This window comes from Hibiscus syriacus, unplaced genomic scaffold (genome assembly GCF_006381635.1).
Source record: "Hibiscus syriacus cultivar Baekdansim isolate YM2019G1 unplaced genomic scaffold, ASM638163v2 tig00111427_pilon, whole genome shotgun sequence".
NCBI lineage: Eukaryota > Viridiplantae > Streptophyta > Magnoliopsida > Malvales > Malvaceae > Hibiscus > Hibiscus syriacus.
Genome location: NW_024063088.1, coordinates 3,779,626 through 3,797,497, shown reverse-complemented (window position 1 = coordinate 3,797,497; position 17,872 = coordinate 3,779,626). Strand labels below are relative to the sequence as shown.

The 17,872-nt window shown below is 34.4% G+C and overlaps 2 protein-coding genes across 3 annotated transcripts; one reads left to right on the top strand and one right to left on the bottom strand.

Moving 5' to 3' along the window:
* The first annotated feature begins 1,645 nt into the window (after window positions 1-1,645).
* On the top strand, window positions 1,646-14,468 carry LOC120162956 (NADH dehydrogenase [ubiquinone] 1 beta subcomplex subunit 10-B-like). Of its 2 annotated transcripts, none has more exons than XM_039172988.1 (3): window positions 1,646-1,997; window positions 2,364-2,418; window positions 14,257-14,468. In XM_039172988.1, exons 1-2 carry the CDS (start codon window positions 1,709-1,711, stop codon window positions 2,393-2,395), a joined length of 321 nt encoding a protein of 106 aa, XP_039028919.1. In that variant the 5' UTR covers window positions 1,646-1,708; the 3' UTR covers window positions 2,396-2,418; window positions 14,257-14,468. The 2 variants fall into 2 exon arrangements, with proteins under 2 accessions (XP_039028919.1, XP_039028920.1); XM_039172989.1 differs by having other exon boundaries at window positions 14,249-14,468.
* On the bottom strand, window positions 4,131-4,850 carry LOC120163146. The gene has a single exon (XM_039173142.1). It carries the CDS (start codon window positions 4,848-4,850, stop codon window positions 4,131-4,133), a length of 720 nt encoding a protein of 239 aa, XP_039029073.1.
* Window positions 14,469-17,872: the final 3,404 nt, after the last annotated feature.

The window sequence follows — 17,872 nt, the reverse complement described above, 5'->3', positions numbered from 1 at the left end:
ATCGAATATGATTATTTATTGATTTTATTATTTGTATTTTGATTTGTAATATTTTAATTTATTCTAATCCTACATGTACATGTATTTTGTATATTATGACTATATATGTATTATTTTAAATAGACGTTATTAGCTATGTGTATTATGAATGTTTTATTTCGTAGATTTCAAATTGTATTTGTTTTTGGTGTTTATTCGTTATTTATATATTAATATTATCCGAATATTTTTAAGAACACATATTTGTAGAACGGGCTTGGAAAGTATCACTTGATCGAAGTGGTACAATCTGATACGACGTTCGAACGAAATGGAACTTGAAATAAATCTATTTTATTTTATTAATTAAATATTTTTATGTGAATGATTCAATGCGTTTTTATTTATTTATTTTATTTTTATGCAAATGTCAATATTCATTTTTATTTTGATATGCATCTTTTATATATTCGAAGATATAATATTCTTTTACGAATGAGAAATGGTTAAGATTGCTTTCCCGACGGAGGATTGCAAATTTCAAGATTTCTTATCGAGTAAAAGGATTTTCTTTTTAATAATTAATTCGAAGTAAATTAATCAAACTTTAATAAATGAATCATAATTTAACTTTATATTCGATTCATAATTCCACCATTTACGACGATATGTAAGCGACACAATACCAATTTCGGGCGCTGTAGGGATGCTTACCCTTCCCCAAGCATAACCGACTCCTCGACCCTTTAAATCAAATTTTTGGTAAACACAGACCAATATTTGTTTTATAAAATGATTTTTCCTAAAATTATTTTAAAAGACGTTTTTAGATATTCGTCCTACCTATCCCAAAGGTTGATGACGACTCCTTTCCCTTTTAATTCAAATTAATCCAAAATTATGACAGGTTAAGTGTGAGGGTTCTTTTTGGTTTTGTAATGCTTTTACGTGTCGCAATAGTTTCTTTATTTATAAATGTTTTTCGTATTGGTTTGTTTCAAGAATGCCAACGCTCAGAATAAGTATTGTATTCGGCATTTGTGGTAGGTGTGTACATTATATTGCGGGCTAAACGACGTTATTTGTTTAGAATTATCATTAAATCATCGATAATGCATATATATATTATAGATACAATTGATTGGACTCGAGCAATAGCAGATAAATAAATATTTTTGACAACTAAAACACAATATATTAACAATATAAATTTTTTATATGAGATAAGTAAAATCAATCAAACACGTAATTACCTAAAGAAAATTCGGATTTAGGATGGACAATTGCTGGCCCTCACTCTTTAATGGATTCACCATTGAATCTAGTTCTTCCAAAACAAAAATAACATTCCTTTTTTATATATGAAGTGGCCTAATAAATTCATATCTTAATTATTAAAAATATAACTATGTAAATGATTTATCCTAATAAAAATTATCACTTTTTTCTTAAAATTAATGGTAATTAATTTTAAATAACAACAAGATGATTTAGTGAGATGAGACAATAAAACTCTTAAATAAAATCAGAAATTTAAATATTTACGTTTGGGAATGAGTATTTCTTTCTTTCGTCCACTTTTGTGGGTATTTCGATTTCTATCGCCAACTAAACTTAAATCATTTGGGCTTGGAAAACTAGAAAATAAAAGAAGCCCAATCCCAATCCCCAAAATCACCACTAAAACTGAAACGAAACGAAGGGCAAAGAAGAGGCGAGTGAGAGAGAGATGGGGAGGAAGAAGGGAGTAGTAGAGTTCGATGAAACGGCGCCGGATGACTTCGACTCGGCCAATCCCTACAAGGATCCGGTGGCCATGCTGGAAATGAGGGAGCATATAGTTCGAGAGAAATGGATCGACATTGAGAAAGCCAAGATCCTCCGTGACAAAGTCAGGTGGTGTTACCGCATCGAAGGAGTCAACCATCTCCAGAAGTGCCGCCATCTCGTCCGCCAGTACCTCGACGCCACCCGCGGCATCGGTTGGGGAAAGGATGGCCGCCATCCCTCTCTCCACGGTCCCTATCTTCTCTTTGAATTCATTTTGAACTTTTTATTTTATATATTTTAAGCTCTGCTCTTTGTTATTTTTATTACTTGCTTTTTTGCTTCATCGATTTCAAAGGAGATCGATATTTTCGAATTACTCAATGTATGGTTTTGCTTTAAAATGTGATACTTGTTCGTTTTCTATTTTCTTAGTTTGAATCTAAACTTGTTTTATTAGCTACATCCTGTTTCTTAATGACTACTTTGGGGGAAGTGAAAAGCAAAGTAAGTGGTGAAAGTAACAAAAAATTGAGCGTTTAACTTTTTTTTCTAGTTATTTGCGGGAAGGAATGGCTAATCCCTATTTATTTTGTGTTCATGATTGGGGATTTTAGGTCCAAAGGTTGAAGAGGTTGAGTCAGAATGAATGGCTGCATTTGGTTACCCTAGGTAATCTTGAATTTTATTTCTTACTTTAAACTATCTACTGAACAATCCATTTTACTGTTATTGATTCAACATAATTTAGATCTTGCTTTCTCGAAGTTGTTTTTGAAACCGTTTGGTTGAATTTTAGAAGTTAGAACTGTACAAAGAAGGGTTTAAAACAATTTAACTAAGTAAGGTTACCAAGTGTGTTTGTGATATGAAACTATAAAAAGTTTGGTGGACAAAACTATGAGATTATTAAGCCAAAGTGCGTGGAAAAAGGAATTATTTAAGTCTTTAAGCTTATTGGGTAGGAAAACTGTTGAAAATTATCAAAAGTTAGTTATATACATGTTCCTTAGTTATGTTTGCGAGAGTTTTGAACACTGTTGTTTATTCACTTAAACAGTAATATCTGAGGTTTATTAATTATTTATTTTAGGGGTAAGCTGAGTCGGAGCTTAAGGATTTGTGGCCTGTGGGGTTTGTTTAAATTGATCTTAACTAATCTGTTGGGTCCAGGTGAATCTTTTATCATCTTGCCGTAAGCATTATTAGGCTAAGATTGTTAGGCCAGTGACCATATAAGCTATACATCCTGCAATCATCTGTTGTCACCTTTCAAAGTAGCTCGTAATTATGGTATGTTTTTGTTTCTTGTGGAAACATATCACATGGATGTAATAACTGTTCCATCAACTTGGAATGGGTTAAATCTGTGCTTTACGAGCAGATAATATATTTTTTTGATAAGAGTTACAGGCCTCATTAAAAAACCCCTTCATGATTAATGGAGCTTGTAGAGAAACTCCTTAATCAGCGGAAGGAGGAAAAGAGTACCTTAGAATTTCATTAATAACAAGATAAGATACATAACAATTACAACACCCAGAAGGCTCCCTTACATAAAAACCTTAAACCCAAAAATAGCCCTTAACATCAACACTTAAATTGGTTCCTAGCCAAGTTCCCTAAGATATCAATACAGGAGGATGTGCTGATTGGTAATCCATCTCTTGCAGATGGGTTTTCTCTATCAAAACCCAAAGTATGTCATGTCATTCCCCCCCAGTAGATTTTCTAAAGATGAATGTAGATGGAGCTGTTAGGCGAGATGGCTTGGGTGGTGGGATTGGAGGTATTTTAAGAGATTGGAATTGCTGCACCTTTTTGACTTTTTCAGAGAATGTTGGTCAAGGAACTCCTCCACTTGCTGAGTTAAAGGCTATTAAAAGAGGCATTGAAATATTTTTGTCATCACGTTGGGAATCTGTTGGTAGGTTGATTGTTGAGAGTGATTGTAAGTCTGCAGTGGAATGGATTCAGGCCCCGAGTTTGGCTCCTGTTTTCTTATCGTCTATAGTTTATTAGATTTCGGCTCTCATCACTGGTAAGGTACATTCAGTGAGGTTGATTCCAAGAGCGTGCAATGGGGAGGCAAACAATCTAGCAAAGAGTGGGATAGGCTGATTGATAGGATTCAACTGTGGTTTTCTGGTCTAGTGTGAAGGCTTTTATGGCAGGGGGTGTTTTTAAGTTTTATGTACTGTTATTGGTGTAATGGTTGTATCTTATGTAACTTTTCACTATTAATAAAATTCAAGGCACTCTTTTCCTCCTTCTGCTGATTAAGGAACTTATTATCAAGCTCCTTTAATCAAGAAGGGGTTTTTAACGAGGCCTTCCATTCCTATAAAAAAATCAACACTTAAATCAGCCCATTCCAGCCTTAGCTAAGGCATATCAGCCTCTAAGTTAGCTGTCTTACCAACCCATCTAACCACACCCTCAAAATCTTTGAGCCTATCAACGATGTCTTTTACAATAAAAGCATACACATTTGGACATAGTTCAACATTCTTGATCCAGTGCACTGCCACCTTACTATCACTCTCAATAATCAAACGTTCCTTAACAAGCCCTCGAAAAAGGACAAAGAAAAGTAAACCCTTTTGAATAGCTTTAAGCTCCATCAAGATAGGAGGACCTGGACCAGAAGACTCCTTGAAAGAACATAAAATCGAGCCATTATCGTTTCTTAGAACGCCACCTAAACCACTCGTCTTCCAGTCAAAGCTAGTAGCAGCATCTACATTCAATTTAATGAAGCCCTTAGGAGGAGGAGACCAAGGAATCTTAGATACAATCGATTTGAGTACTAAACAAGAATCCCCAAGAGAAAGATCAGATATAAGAGAGTCCTTAGGAATATAAATCTCTTTGTATTTGGCTAAGAACCAAGAAGAAAGCCTAAACCTTGCTAAGAAAAATAATTCAGTCTGGTCTAACTTCCCTCCTTCGAACACAATGGCATTCCTGACTTTCCAAATGGTCCATAGAACAACCCCTGGAACAAATGACGATATTGCAGAATTGGTATTCAAAACTTCCTGTGCTATGAGAAAACTCTTAGCATTTGCATGGAAAACAACATTGAGCCTCCAAAACTTCATCAATTTATTCCATAATGTCCACACAATAGAACAAGTAAAAAATAAATGTGATGGAGACTCCTCCAACTTGCAAAGTGGGCATAAAACATCATCAATACCCTGAACCCCTCTTTTAAACAGTTATGTCTTTACAGCCAGCTTCTGAAGAACAACTTGCCACACAAAAGATTCCACTATTGGAGGCAATAGACCCCTCCAAATTATGTTTTTCCAAAAATGAACCTCCTTCGGACCCGATGAACACAACTTAACAGAAGAGCTAACAGAATACATACCATCCCCATTGCCTTTCCATATCAGACCATCATTGGATTCTTTAGATAGGCTAAAATTTGAAATGATTAACATCATATTAGGCCATAGTTCAAATTCCCAATCATTCAAATTTCTTCTTAGTTGAACATTCCAAAACTAACCCGTAGATTGATATTCACCAAACTCAATTAATTTTCCAAGCTTATTTGAGGAAATGGAAAACAGTCTAGGAAAAATAAGGATAAGCGGATAATCCATAGCCCAATGATCTTGCCAAAATCGAATAAACTCACCATTGCCTACTTGAAAGCTACACATGCTTCGAAATTTCGAACCAAAAGGGTCTTCTTTGAAATGGTTATTCATCACCGATCTCCAAATACAAGAAGCTTGAGCTGGAACCTTACTATCAAATAATAATAATGATGAATCAATATAGTATTTGCTGCAAATCATCTTTCTCCAAACAGAGTTTCTGTCATTAACAAACCTCCAAGACCATTTCCCTAATAGGGCTCTGTTCATATTGTTAAGATTCAACACACCCAAGCCTCCCTCATTCTTAGGTTTACACACAGTTGACCAATTAACCCAATGCGTCTTATTTTTATCAATACCCCTCCCCATAAGAACTTAGACATAATTAAATTTAGAATTTTGTTAACCGAGGCTGGAATCTTAAACAAAGACAAAAAATACGTTGGTAGCAAGCATATGACTGACTTAACCAATATCAATCTTCCTGCTAATGAAAGAGTAGAAGCCTTCCAACCAGCAAGTTTCTTGTAAAAATTCTAAACCACCGGATCCTAAAGAGCTGATGAATTCCTATTAGCGCCAAGAGGAAGTCCAAGGTATTCTGAAGGAAAGCACCGAACTGAACAACCAATAGTTCTCGCCTAATTCTCGCCTAGTTCTCAACCTCCTGTTGATTCCTATTAATCCCAAACAATTTGCATTTCTTTAGATTCAACTGAAGTCCAGAAATAACTTCAAAAATTCTAAGAACCCTCTTGACATTCAAAATCTGCATCTTCGAAGCACCATAAAAGATTATGAGGTCATCGGCAAATTGCAAATGAGTTAAGTTCATAGACCCCTCCTCCCTACCTATTACCAATCCAGAGAACAACCCTTCAGAAATTGCCTTTAGAAGTAATAAATTAAGAAGCTCCCCTATTAAATTGAACAACAGAGGGGACAGAGAACAACCCTGACAAAGATCCTTTGCCATTGGGAATTCTTCAGAAGGAACCCCATTGACCAATACTGACACAAAGGCTGTAGTTACACATTTCCTTATCGAACCACTCCATCTGGAACCAAAGCCCATTTTCTCCATAACTTTAAACAGAATAGGCTAATCAACTGTATCATATGCCTTCTTGAAGTCCACCTTAAAAACACACCCCTTGAGTCATTTTTTCCTCCAAAAATCAATTCCTTCATTAGTTATAAGAAAGAAGTCCAAGATTTGACGACCAGGGATGAAAGCAAATTGTGGAACTGATGATGTCTTTGATGCAGCTTCTTAACCTCCTCGCAAGACACTTAGATAGGATCTTATATAACCCTCCTACTAAGCTAATAGGCCTATAGTCATCCAAACCACCAATGTTGGAGCTCTTCGGAATGAGAGTGATGAAAGTGTGATTAATACCATGTTCCCAATCTTTCCCCACGTAGATACTATGGAAAAATTTCAGAATGTCTTCCTTTAGGACAGGCTAGAACCTTTTGAAAAAACCCAAATTTAATCCATCTGGCCCAGGAGCTTTGTTACTGTCACACGAATTCAATGTCTCCCAAATTTCTTTCTCCGAAAACACTTTTTTTTGAAAGAAGTCCTTCCTCCAAGGAATTCTAGGAAAATTCAGCCTTATATCTTCCACTTCCAATGTAGATCGAAAATTAAAGATTCTGAAAAAGTGATCCCTGATAGTGGCCTTTATAACAGTAGGGTCTTGGATAATCTTTCCTTTGACATTTAGAGCATTCATAGCATTCCTCTTTCTCCTATATAATGGAAGGGAAGGATATTACGTTAAGGCAAATCTTGAGAGCTGCTAACTGGAAAGCGGACAAATTAGCTAAGGATGGTATAGGATGATCGTTAGGTTTTGTTTTTGGTGTGTTAGGGTGCTAGACTCCCTTACATTTCTGCAGGGATTTTGTTTTCATTCTTATGTAATAAGTGTTAAGGTTTCAGCAGGAAGAGGTGTTTAAGTCTTATGTTATTAGGGTTAAGGCTATTAAAGTATGATGCAAGGGATGGCAGTGTATTATTCTCCTGATTAATAAAAGTAGTAGACACTCTTTTCCCTCTTCCGTTGTCCTTCATATTGCTATTGTAATATGGAGGGTAAGTCGAGGGTTTTTATCGAGGCCTAATATTCTATCCAAAAAAAAACTGAAGCACAAGTATGAAAAAATCTGGTGTTGCGATCCCCGTCTTCTACCCATTTCGATCTGGAATTTTGGTACCAAATCAGCTCCTCAATCTTGTAAAGTCCATAATTCTGTTCAAAGGGTATTCAACTCTTTTGCTTTTTCACTATCACTTGCATCTTGCAATTGCTGGACCTCCTCCTCTAACTTGTGAATCTTCCTTTCTAATTCTGTAATCGATTCTCCTGGAAACTGATCTCTCTTCCCATCCCAATTTTTTATGGCTAGTTTGGTTCTTTTCAGGATACTCAAAATTTCAACTTTTCTCTGATTTTTCTTGCATTCTTGAAGAAAAACTGACCAGATCCTCAAAGCCATCCTCATCCATCAAATAATTGAGGAGTCTAAAAGGTTTTTTTACCCCAATTTACTCCCCCAGTGTGAAGAATTATAGCATTATGATCTGACATTGACCTGGGAAGTAAGGATTGAGCGATTTCAAGAAAAGCAACCAAGAAGTTTGCATCAACAAAAAACCTTTCCAGTCTTACAAAACTGGGGATACCTTGATTATTGCACCATGTGAACCTACCCCCATTCTAAGCTAGATCAATTAACCCTGTTTGTTGAATAAAATGACTGAAGATCCCCATAGAATATCTGTTTTGTGCTCTTCCTACCTTCTCTTCTTCTGATAAGTAAACATTAAAGTCCCCTCCCACACATAAAGGAAGATTCTGTCCATTCAGAAATGTGCATAATTCTTCAAAAAAACTTTCTCATCCTCCACTGAAGGTCCATAAACGTTAATGAAGCCACATCTAAATTGATTAGATTGGAATTTCACTGAAATAGCAATAAATCTTCGACTAATGTACTGATTTTCCAACTCGAACGTGTTGTCATCCCAACAACACAGTAAATGTAACACCCATAACCCGTATAATTATACCTATACAAATTATAGATGTTATCCGAATTTCTAAAAACCATTATACGATTCAAAAGCGATTTAAAATTTATTTTCTTAAAATAGTAAATAATATTATAAAAATACCATGTCATAGAATTCCATTTTCTTGTTTCCAATTTTGTTCAGCAAAGCAAATAAAACATAATAATTACATAATAATTACATGCCACTAATTAAATCTACATTACATTTTAGGATGTCTTACTGATAAAGAAATATACTTCTTAATGTTTGATATTGCCTTGAACTCTCTATTCTTCTACTGGCTTTTTACCTACGCGTAAAAATCATCACACGCTAAGTATATACTTAGTGAGGCAATTAAAACAATAAATAGTGCAATACAATTCATGCATAATTTCATTATAAAAACCAAATACCTTAAAATCGTATTATCAGCATACCCAATATTTTACCAAGATCAAAATACTGTAATTGAGTATAAAATTCCTTACCAATATACTTGCCATTATTTCCTTAAGCTCGTAAGCTAAATTTTATGCTCACCATTTATTAACTTATAATCTATAAAACCATAGACAATAGCTCAATATACAACCCTGAGGACCCTGGGTATTCGAGTAATATTTGCACCGTAGTGCTACACATAAGGTCGTGCCCACCATATACACCGAAGTGTATTACACATAAGGTCGTGCCCACCATATACACCGTAATGTATTATAAACCTGCAGCTGCTATACTCTATGGCATGCCAACTATACCCTGTCCCTCAATGACTTACTTGGGCATATAGTCTATTTTATTCGATCCATCATGGCAAAGTATATTATCATAATTTAATATTGGGCAGTTCATACCCGAAATAACATTCATGGTAAAATATCACATTTTCAAAAATCAAAGCATTATAATTTCATACTATGACATATCAATGTCATATCAATTTATAAAAATATGATATAATAGCATGTTGATAAAACAAGGTCGACTTATCGCAAGTCTTCTTGATGATGTATAAAACATCTGTATAATTTCATGCATGTATTGCACTCACCTTGACACTTTATAATTTTCCAAAATAAGCCTCACTATTGTCCATAATAACCCTTTTCTTTTATACTTGAATCGTTTTGAACACTGAGTAAATCATAATCTGTACAACATATAGATTCATACTTATATATGTTAGTATTGTACTAACATAAATGTATATCCAAAATATATTCCACAATCATGCTTCAAACTATTCACCACAAAATACTTTAACATTTATTAATTCTTTTTAATATTGGAACCAACTTTTCCAATTTACTCAAAATGGTCCTTCACCATTTTATCACCTAAATCATTAATACCAAAAATTCCAGTATAGCTCATCAATTATATAACACTTACACAACAATCCCTCAATTTTTTTTGGAATTTACAAATTGATCTCCAACTTTTCAAAACTTACGAAATGATCCCCAATTTTTCTAAGGCTTGTATAATACTTCCTTCATCATTTCCAACTCATATATAATTTTTCCATAATTTTTCTCACTCAAACAAATTCATGATCAAAACTCATAGAACAAATTCTCAAAAGATCAAACATGTTCTAATCATCACACATGCTTGAATATGAATCTACTACCTCACAAACATCAAAATCCATCATCAATTTCATGATCCCTTTTTATGAACACAAACCCTTAAATTTAGGATCTTTGAACACCAACAAGATTACCATGCCATATTGGTACCAAAAGATAGAGTTTTTCTCATACAACCATTTTCTATTTACAACTTACACAAAATATTGAATCAAATTGCTTGAAAATGGAGTTGGAATTTTCTCTTACCTTTGGAGAAACCCACGGCTGATTTTGGGAGAAGAAGATGAACAATTGAAATGATATGTTGGGTGCATATCATAATATTTTACATTATAATTCCACTTAAATGAATATGATATTCACTTAATTGGGATAAGACCAATTTACCCTTAATGAATCTTCTTATTTACCATAAAACTATGACAACTCATCCTTATCATAATTCAAAGTCAAAGATGAATATTTTGACTTTAAATTTCCGAATTTTCCCATTAACTTTCAAAACTTGCATTTTAGTCACTAAATTCCACTGTTTCGATTAAATCTGAAAATTTCCATATTTTCAGACCAAATTTATCTGATCCAAAATATTAAAATAACATTCCCAACTATTTTATAACAGCCTTCAAATTTTTGTAAGATTTCAATTAAATCTGAAACTACAGATTCCTTACCGGTTTTAACCATTTCTAATTTTTCTTTACCAAATTCCAACTTCAAAATATAATTCCATACAACCCCACTCTCAATAGTAAACTATCTTTTTAGGAAATAAAATTCTTTTCAAGAACTTTACCACTTAATTTCCTAAAATTTCTTCCAAGTTTTATACTTTAACTATCAAGCTTTCAAAAGTTACATTTTGGTCACTAACCAAAATTTGGGGTATTACACTAAACCTCCTGATGAACCAACCGCTGATGATTTTATAAACCCTTGTAGATTATTCAGCCCACTCCTAAGAAAAGACCTCTTTATCTTCACAGATTTGGTTTCCTGCAGCCAAAGAAATGAAGGAGAGTTCTTAACCACCAATCTTTGAACAACCCTTTGTTTTTCCTTTCTTCCCAAACCCCTAACATTCCATGAAACAATTGTGAACTGTCTTCATAATAAAATAATCAGTAATCCGATTACCCCATAATAAAAACTCCTTAATTGGTCAAATTCATGTCTCTCTCCAAGTTGATAATTGTTTTCCAAAAAGGCTGTCTTCCCCTGCTTAAAAGATACCCCCAGTAGCTTACTAATTTCCCAAATAGCTAAGGCTTCCTCCAAGATATCCGAAAAGGCTTAAGATGACACTGTTGTGATATTATTTTTTTCTAAAGCGTCTCCCTTAACAGTAGTCTTCGGGCTCTTTTGTTTAACGATTTGGATTTAAAACCATAACAATCTCCTTCAGTAACCCATCCTTCAATCTCATTATCCAAGTTCCTTGTCAATAGAAAGTCTCTCAATAGTAGGTTCCACACAGCATTGATTGTTCAAATCTGCTGCGAATTAAGTGTTTGCACTGAACTTAAGGCCAGATTATTTTCCTTTCGACTGCCAAAGACTCCTGTTTCAGATATAAAGTTCTGGTTATTCCCAAACCAAAATTTTCTTTCCCTAGATCTTTTGTAAACCTTTTTATAACTGCACAATCTTCTCTTTTCCAACAGTTCACTCTTCGAAGATAGCGAACTTTTAGACTGATAAAGCGATCTGCCCCTTAAATTTCTTTCTGTAAATACTGTATCATGCTTTATCAACATCAATTCAGCTTCTTGATCCTTTATTTTAGCACGATCAGTCGAACAGGAGTTTGGATTATCTCCCTTGTCTTCTTCCTCTTTACTGCCAGACATAGGCATATTAATATTGTGTTTTTCTTCATGAATGTTTCTTTGATTTTCATAACTCTCTTTGTTTTTTCCAAATGCCATAATCTTTAAACTAAAAGCTGGCCCAGATGGATAGGGTCTCGAAAGGGGAGACATGGGCTCACCATCACTTTCGGTATGGGCTTGTTCATGTTCCAGTTGAAAAAATTCCTACTACCTAACCCCTCAAAGTTTTCTGTAGATTTTCTCCCAGAAACCAGAATCTCTGACAGACTCCCTTTAATATGTTCCCCAGCAGTATCCTGTTGCCTTGACTTTATCCCTCCATAGCCGCCATCAAAGTCTACCACTGCAGTACCATCCATCCATTTGTCAACCCTGTACCGAGTTCCTTTGTCAGACTGATCACTTTTGTCAAAATTTTCTGCTGCCCAACCAAACCTGTCTGCTGCCCGATCTTCCTCCTCCTCCGACGCTCCACCTTCACCGGATCTATCCTCCAATGCCATCTCTGAATACAAATCTGAAGCTGCATATGATTTTTCAAAAACAGACCCTATCTTTATTTTACCTTATATGATCTCCCATAAGTTCCTATTGTGATCACTTCTGGAACTTCAAAGGGCTCGCCACCCTCAACAGCAACCTTGCCACCGCCATATCTTCTCTTTTCACCGTAGAGTCATGTATACACATCATCTTTCCCCACCTCTAAGCAAGCTTCTCCAAAAACGGAGCATTCCAACACAACATAGGGACACCATCAAGTTCCACCGAGCAAAAGGCCAATGGAACTCCATCTTCACTAAAGAGAGGTTCAAGCCAATCAAACCAGAAAAGTAATTCCTCTTTCTTATTCGGCCACACCTCATTAAGCTCTTCAATCGAACCGAAAGTCACCAGGCAAGATTTCCAAGCGTAACCCAGCTGGCAATTTTTACCTTAATCCCATCACTAGCCAATCCCTTCTGAACCAGCCCTAAATCGAATAAAGGTTTGATGATTCCTGTTAAAGATCTTCTAACCCACTCTGATTCATCAGCAGGGATGTGCATCTCCCATACATTTCTCATCCCAGGAGCCCTCCGAGAACAACCTTCCCTTTGATCCTTTAACACCGTTTCAACCCTACCATTCAAGACCAAAGCATCCTTGTATGATCTTCCATCTCTCAAGCTGCTCAAAGAATAATCTCCCACTCTTTCCCTCCTATTTTCTCCCCTGTTTGACTCTACTTTCCTGTCTTGGGATTGCTGGTAACAGCAATTCTATGCCTATAGCTTTGGTATTTTGCAGCCCTACAGTGACTCTCCTCCCATCTATCCACACTCCATTGATGTTTTCAATCGCCTTCTTTAAGCCTTCCTCCTCAAATTGAACGAAAGCGAACGTTTGATTCCTATACTAGGATTTTTTGAAATTCTCGGAATGTAAACCCTCACTACTTTTCCCTGATGTTGGAAAAGTTCTCTAACTGTTCTCCTAGATACCCTCTTACTCAAGTTATCCACAAACGCTGTCCATTCCTCACCGGTGGTGACTTACCTGAACTGTTTTTTCTCTCACTCGACCACTCTCTCTCTCCTGACCGTTCTCTCTCATCTTTTCCATAAACCCCTGTGCAATCCAAGCAGATAATATATCAAGCTCGATTGAGCTAATTCCTGAGCATGTCATTGAATCAAAATTTCGAAGTTAATTATCTGAGTAGTTTCAACTTTTATTGTACATACTGATGACAACTTGCATTCCAAAAAGAAAATGTTCACTGATGTCTTGAATAGTTTAGCACATCAATGGATTGCAATCAGAGGACAGTCATTGATATGCTGTATACCTTGAAAGCGTGATTGATAGATACTCTTAGTGAGAGCATGTGAAAGATTGTTTTGCATCACAGTTATATATTAGGTTTAAACTAGTCCATTTGCTTTATGGTTTGTCTATCTTTTTCTTTAGTTGAATCTTTTTGGTACCTTGCAGTTCTATAATGTGATAAAACAAGGATGGGGTGGGATATCTGAATAAGAGTTGATATTAACATTCTGGTTGTATATGATATCCTACAATGTGACATAAACATAGATTTTTGGTGCAACTGAATACAAGGAACAGTATTTCATGTTAGCTTCATGTGGCAGTGATGTAACTACTTTTTGATACCTTTAGTATCATCATGAATGAGTATTCCCCCCACCCCCTCATCTTTTACATTTCCGATTATCATGGTCTTTTCGGTGTTCTTGACCTATTTTATGTGGTATGACCACCAAAGTGTGCATTTCTGATCAAAAGACTTCAAGATTATTTAATCAAATCTCAGTGGAAGGTGTAAAACATACATTTGTGCTACAATTCAAGAACTTGTTCAAATAGAATTAACATATGCTTCAGTGTTGCAGGTAATTGACTTTGGCCAGCAAAGGAAGGAGTGTGGGATTGAATAAATTTTCCCCTACATTGTTATTATTGTAAGACTCTTATAACAGGATTGAAGATGATGCCATTTTGTTCTTCCGTTATTGTTAGCATCCAAAATCTTGGTTTTAAATGGGCGGGTCTGTCCATAAAAGTACACGAGATAAATGAAATAAGTTGTAGTTTGCATACCTTATTTTATTGCTGAGATATACATGTCATATATGATTTGGGTTTACGTATGGAGTTGTTTTTGTGCATGGATAAAATCTTTATATATATATATAGGGGTTGAGATCCACTTACACAATATAAAAATCTTTAGTTTTGCATAGATTTAGGATCGATGAATAAGTAAAAACAGATGGTGAGGATTGACCGACTCTTTTTTTCCTAGTGAATATATTTTTATTTATTATTGTTAATCTCAGTCATCTATTGTCACTCATCAAAGTGTTCTAAATCTATATAAAACTAAGAGTTTTACATTATGTAACAAGATTTTATCCCTATATATATATAATTAAATAAAACAGACCAAGTGATCTTATTGGTTAAGAGATTTGTTCATATCCTTTGAGGTTTGAGCATCACGTATGTGGTATTCACCTCAGATTTATTGCGAGGGGGCAGCCGAAAAAACTGAATGCTCACTCCCAAGGGAAAGTTTGAAAAACACACTGAAGATCTCCTTGCCAGATAAATGTAAGAGTCAAATCATTATTATACTTTAGAGTAAACTACACTATTAGTCAATTATTAGCCTATTTTTGTTATGGTCATTGAATTTTATTTTTTTCAATTTCATCACTATAATCTTCGATCGGTTCTATTTTATCAACCTCCATTAAATCATTAATAGAATTGACGACGTGACTTTTTTTAGTTACTATAATAATACATTTAGTCATTAATAGTTATATATTTTTGTGAATTTAATCATAAATCTAAATAATTTAATAGATTCATATACACTTATTTAACTATCAATTTAATTTCAAACGCATTTCATGATCGTCCCAATCACTAAAATATTTAATTAGCTCCAAAAACTATGCATGAAGTGTAAATCATTGCAATAACTTCAATAAAAGAACCCCCATGCAATCTATGCCATCTTGTTAGGCTTCTTATCTCATAGAAATCCTAAAAGCCCCTTTTTCTAGTACTTATTTTTGTTTAGGACCTTTTTAGACATGTAAATGAACTGAACGTTCAGTGAACCGTTCATGAATCGTGCGGCGGGAAGTTCGTTTATTTATTAAATGAATTAACATGTACAAGATTTTGTGTTCATTTAATTAAATGAATGAATACGAACAAAGGGCTCATTCATTTACGTTCGTGAACGTTCGATTATAGTTTGTTTATGTTCGTTCATTTATGTTCATTTATGTTCGAACAAATGACAAATTGAATATGTTACGAAGATTATTAAAGTTGTTTGGATTTCAAGAAAATTGTTTTGTTGAACAAATTAACTTTAAGACTTTATTATGTTCATATAGCTTATTTATGATTTATGTATGTTTTGTCGTATTCGAACAAATTAAGTCTAAAGTTATAGGTTATATTAATGAATTTTAAGTTGTTATTCTTGTTGTTTACTTTTTTACATTCATTGTTGTGTTCGAATAAGTTTGTTTTTTGTGTTTGTGTTGTTCGTTTATGTTCGTTTATGTTGTTCGTTTGTGTTCGTTTACGTTTGTTTATCATTTAAATGAATGAACATGAACAAACTATATTCCTTAATGAACGAACATGAAACAAAACTTTTTTGTTTATGTTCGTTCGTTTGTTCGTTATTTATTAAATGAACGAACATGAACATACTCCATTCGTGTACGTTCGGTTCGTTTACAGGCCTAGACCTTTTTATTTTTATTATAGTGTATTACATATTATAGTATATATTATTATATATATATAATATATAGTATATTTAGTATTATATTATAGTATGTTCTATATATAGTATGTTATATATATATATATTATTATATCTATTATATTTATTATATTATAGCATTTTTATATATCATAGTATATTATGTAGTATCATATTATATTTTATATAGTATTATATAATATATAATATATAGTATATATTATATTATTATTATATTATATTACATATTATAGTTATTATATTACATTATTTTTATTTTATTAATAATTGTTATTTGTAGGTCCAAATTTAAGTCTGGTCCGACAGTTCATATCCAAGTCGAGGAAGCCAACAACAAGCTTACCTAACCAAGGAGTAAGCTGTCGAGCCCAAAAAGAAGCCCAATAGCCTGACCCAGTAGATTAGGGTTCCAACATTTAGTAAGGGCACCGCATCAACCTGGGTCGTTGGATCTGGCCCTTTGATCCAATGACTGAAAACGCATCAGCGGTCACTATCCAACGACGCGTGGAAGCCATGCGCCAGCTAGTTCACCAAACAACAAAATTGGAGAGCAAATCGCGACTTCAGGGCGAAATCAAAGAGGAAAACTCCCCCTATTTTCAGCAACAACATGCCGAGAGAGTTGGCCACATCTAAAATCCTGACGAAATCGGGATCACAACAAACTGATTCAAGGTTTTCGGGTGCTATAAAAGGGCCAAGTGAAGCTAAGCAACACCATACAAAAAAGCATCGAAACACCAAAACAAAGCCAATCAAAGCATTTTCGCAAGAAAAAAACATAAAAAACAGCGTTGGTCTCGGCTCGTGAGGGAAACGACCACCAGAAGTTGAAAAGGGTTCATCGAAAAAGGTAAACTATCGAAACTTTTGGCTTAGATCTACTTCGATATGGTCATTGTTTGGATGTTTAAGGGTCGGTTTTGGGGTGGGACATCGGGAGAAATTTTTCTGGGTAAGTTTGAGTTTCTGGCCACCGGTGATGGTGGCTAGAGCAGCGGTCGACGGTGGCTTTAGGCACCGGCAGGTGGCCAGCTAAGTGGGGGAGAGAATTAGGAGAGTTTTGAAAAGGGGGAAAATGTTTGATTTTAAGATATGAGTGAAATGAATGATTTTGTGTTTTAGGGGCTATTTATAGGTAGGGCCTTTGTGTAATTACCAAATAGTTAATAATTTTTGCAGTCCCTGCGATTTTGATGCGTAATTCATTTTGGTCACCTGTTGTAATTTTACCCTCGAATTTTGAATTTATTTAATTTAATGCCCATTTATATTTTCTATATTTAGTAATTTGGTCCCCTAACATTTTTATTTTTTGCAGCTTTCATTTAGCATCAATTTGACCCCTAATTTTAAATTATTTTCAATTTAATCCTCTTTTATATTTGTGTTTTTTCTTTAAATTTAATATCATGATCTTTTATTTTGTTTATTTAAATTGTTTAACATTATTCTTACTATTTAGGCAATTTAAATTTGTCAAAGGTGAGTAATTTAGATTGAAATTTGTAAATTTTAATTTAAACTTCAATTTTTGCAACTAAGATGATTGAGAAATCAAATTGGCACCGAAAGGGCATTGCAAGGGTGTTAATCATTCCTTGACTGTAATCGACTCCAGAATCCAATTAATTTCTGGTAAATCGTAGATCAAATAAACAACAAGTTAAGGTATTCGATCAACCTAA

What these genes read in the sequence shown, in the direction of transcription:
- LOC120162956 (XM_039172988.1), top strand. Translation starts at nt 1,709, where the DNA reads ATGGGGAGGAAGAAGGGAGTAGTAGAGTTCGATGAAACGGCGCCGGAT. An exon ending in CCGCCATCCCTCTCTCCACG is followed by an intron (nt 1,998 to 2,363) that starts GTCCCTATCTTC and finishes TGGGGATTTTAG; the next exon opens with GTCCAAAGGTTGAAGAGGTT.
- LOC120163146 (XM_039173142.1), bottom strand. Translation starts at nt 4,850, where the DNA reads ATGAAGTTTTGGAGGCTCAATGTTGTTTTCCATGCAAATGCTAAGAGT.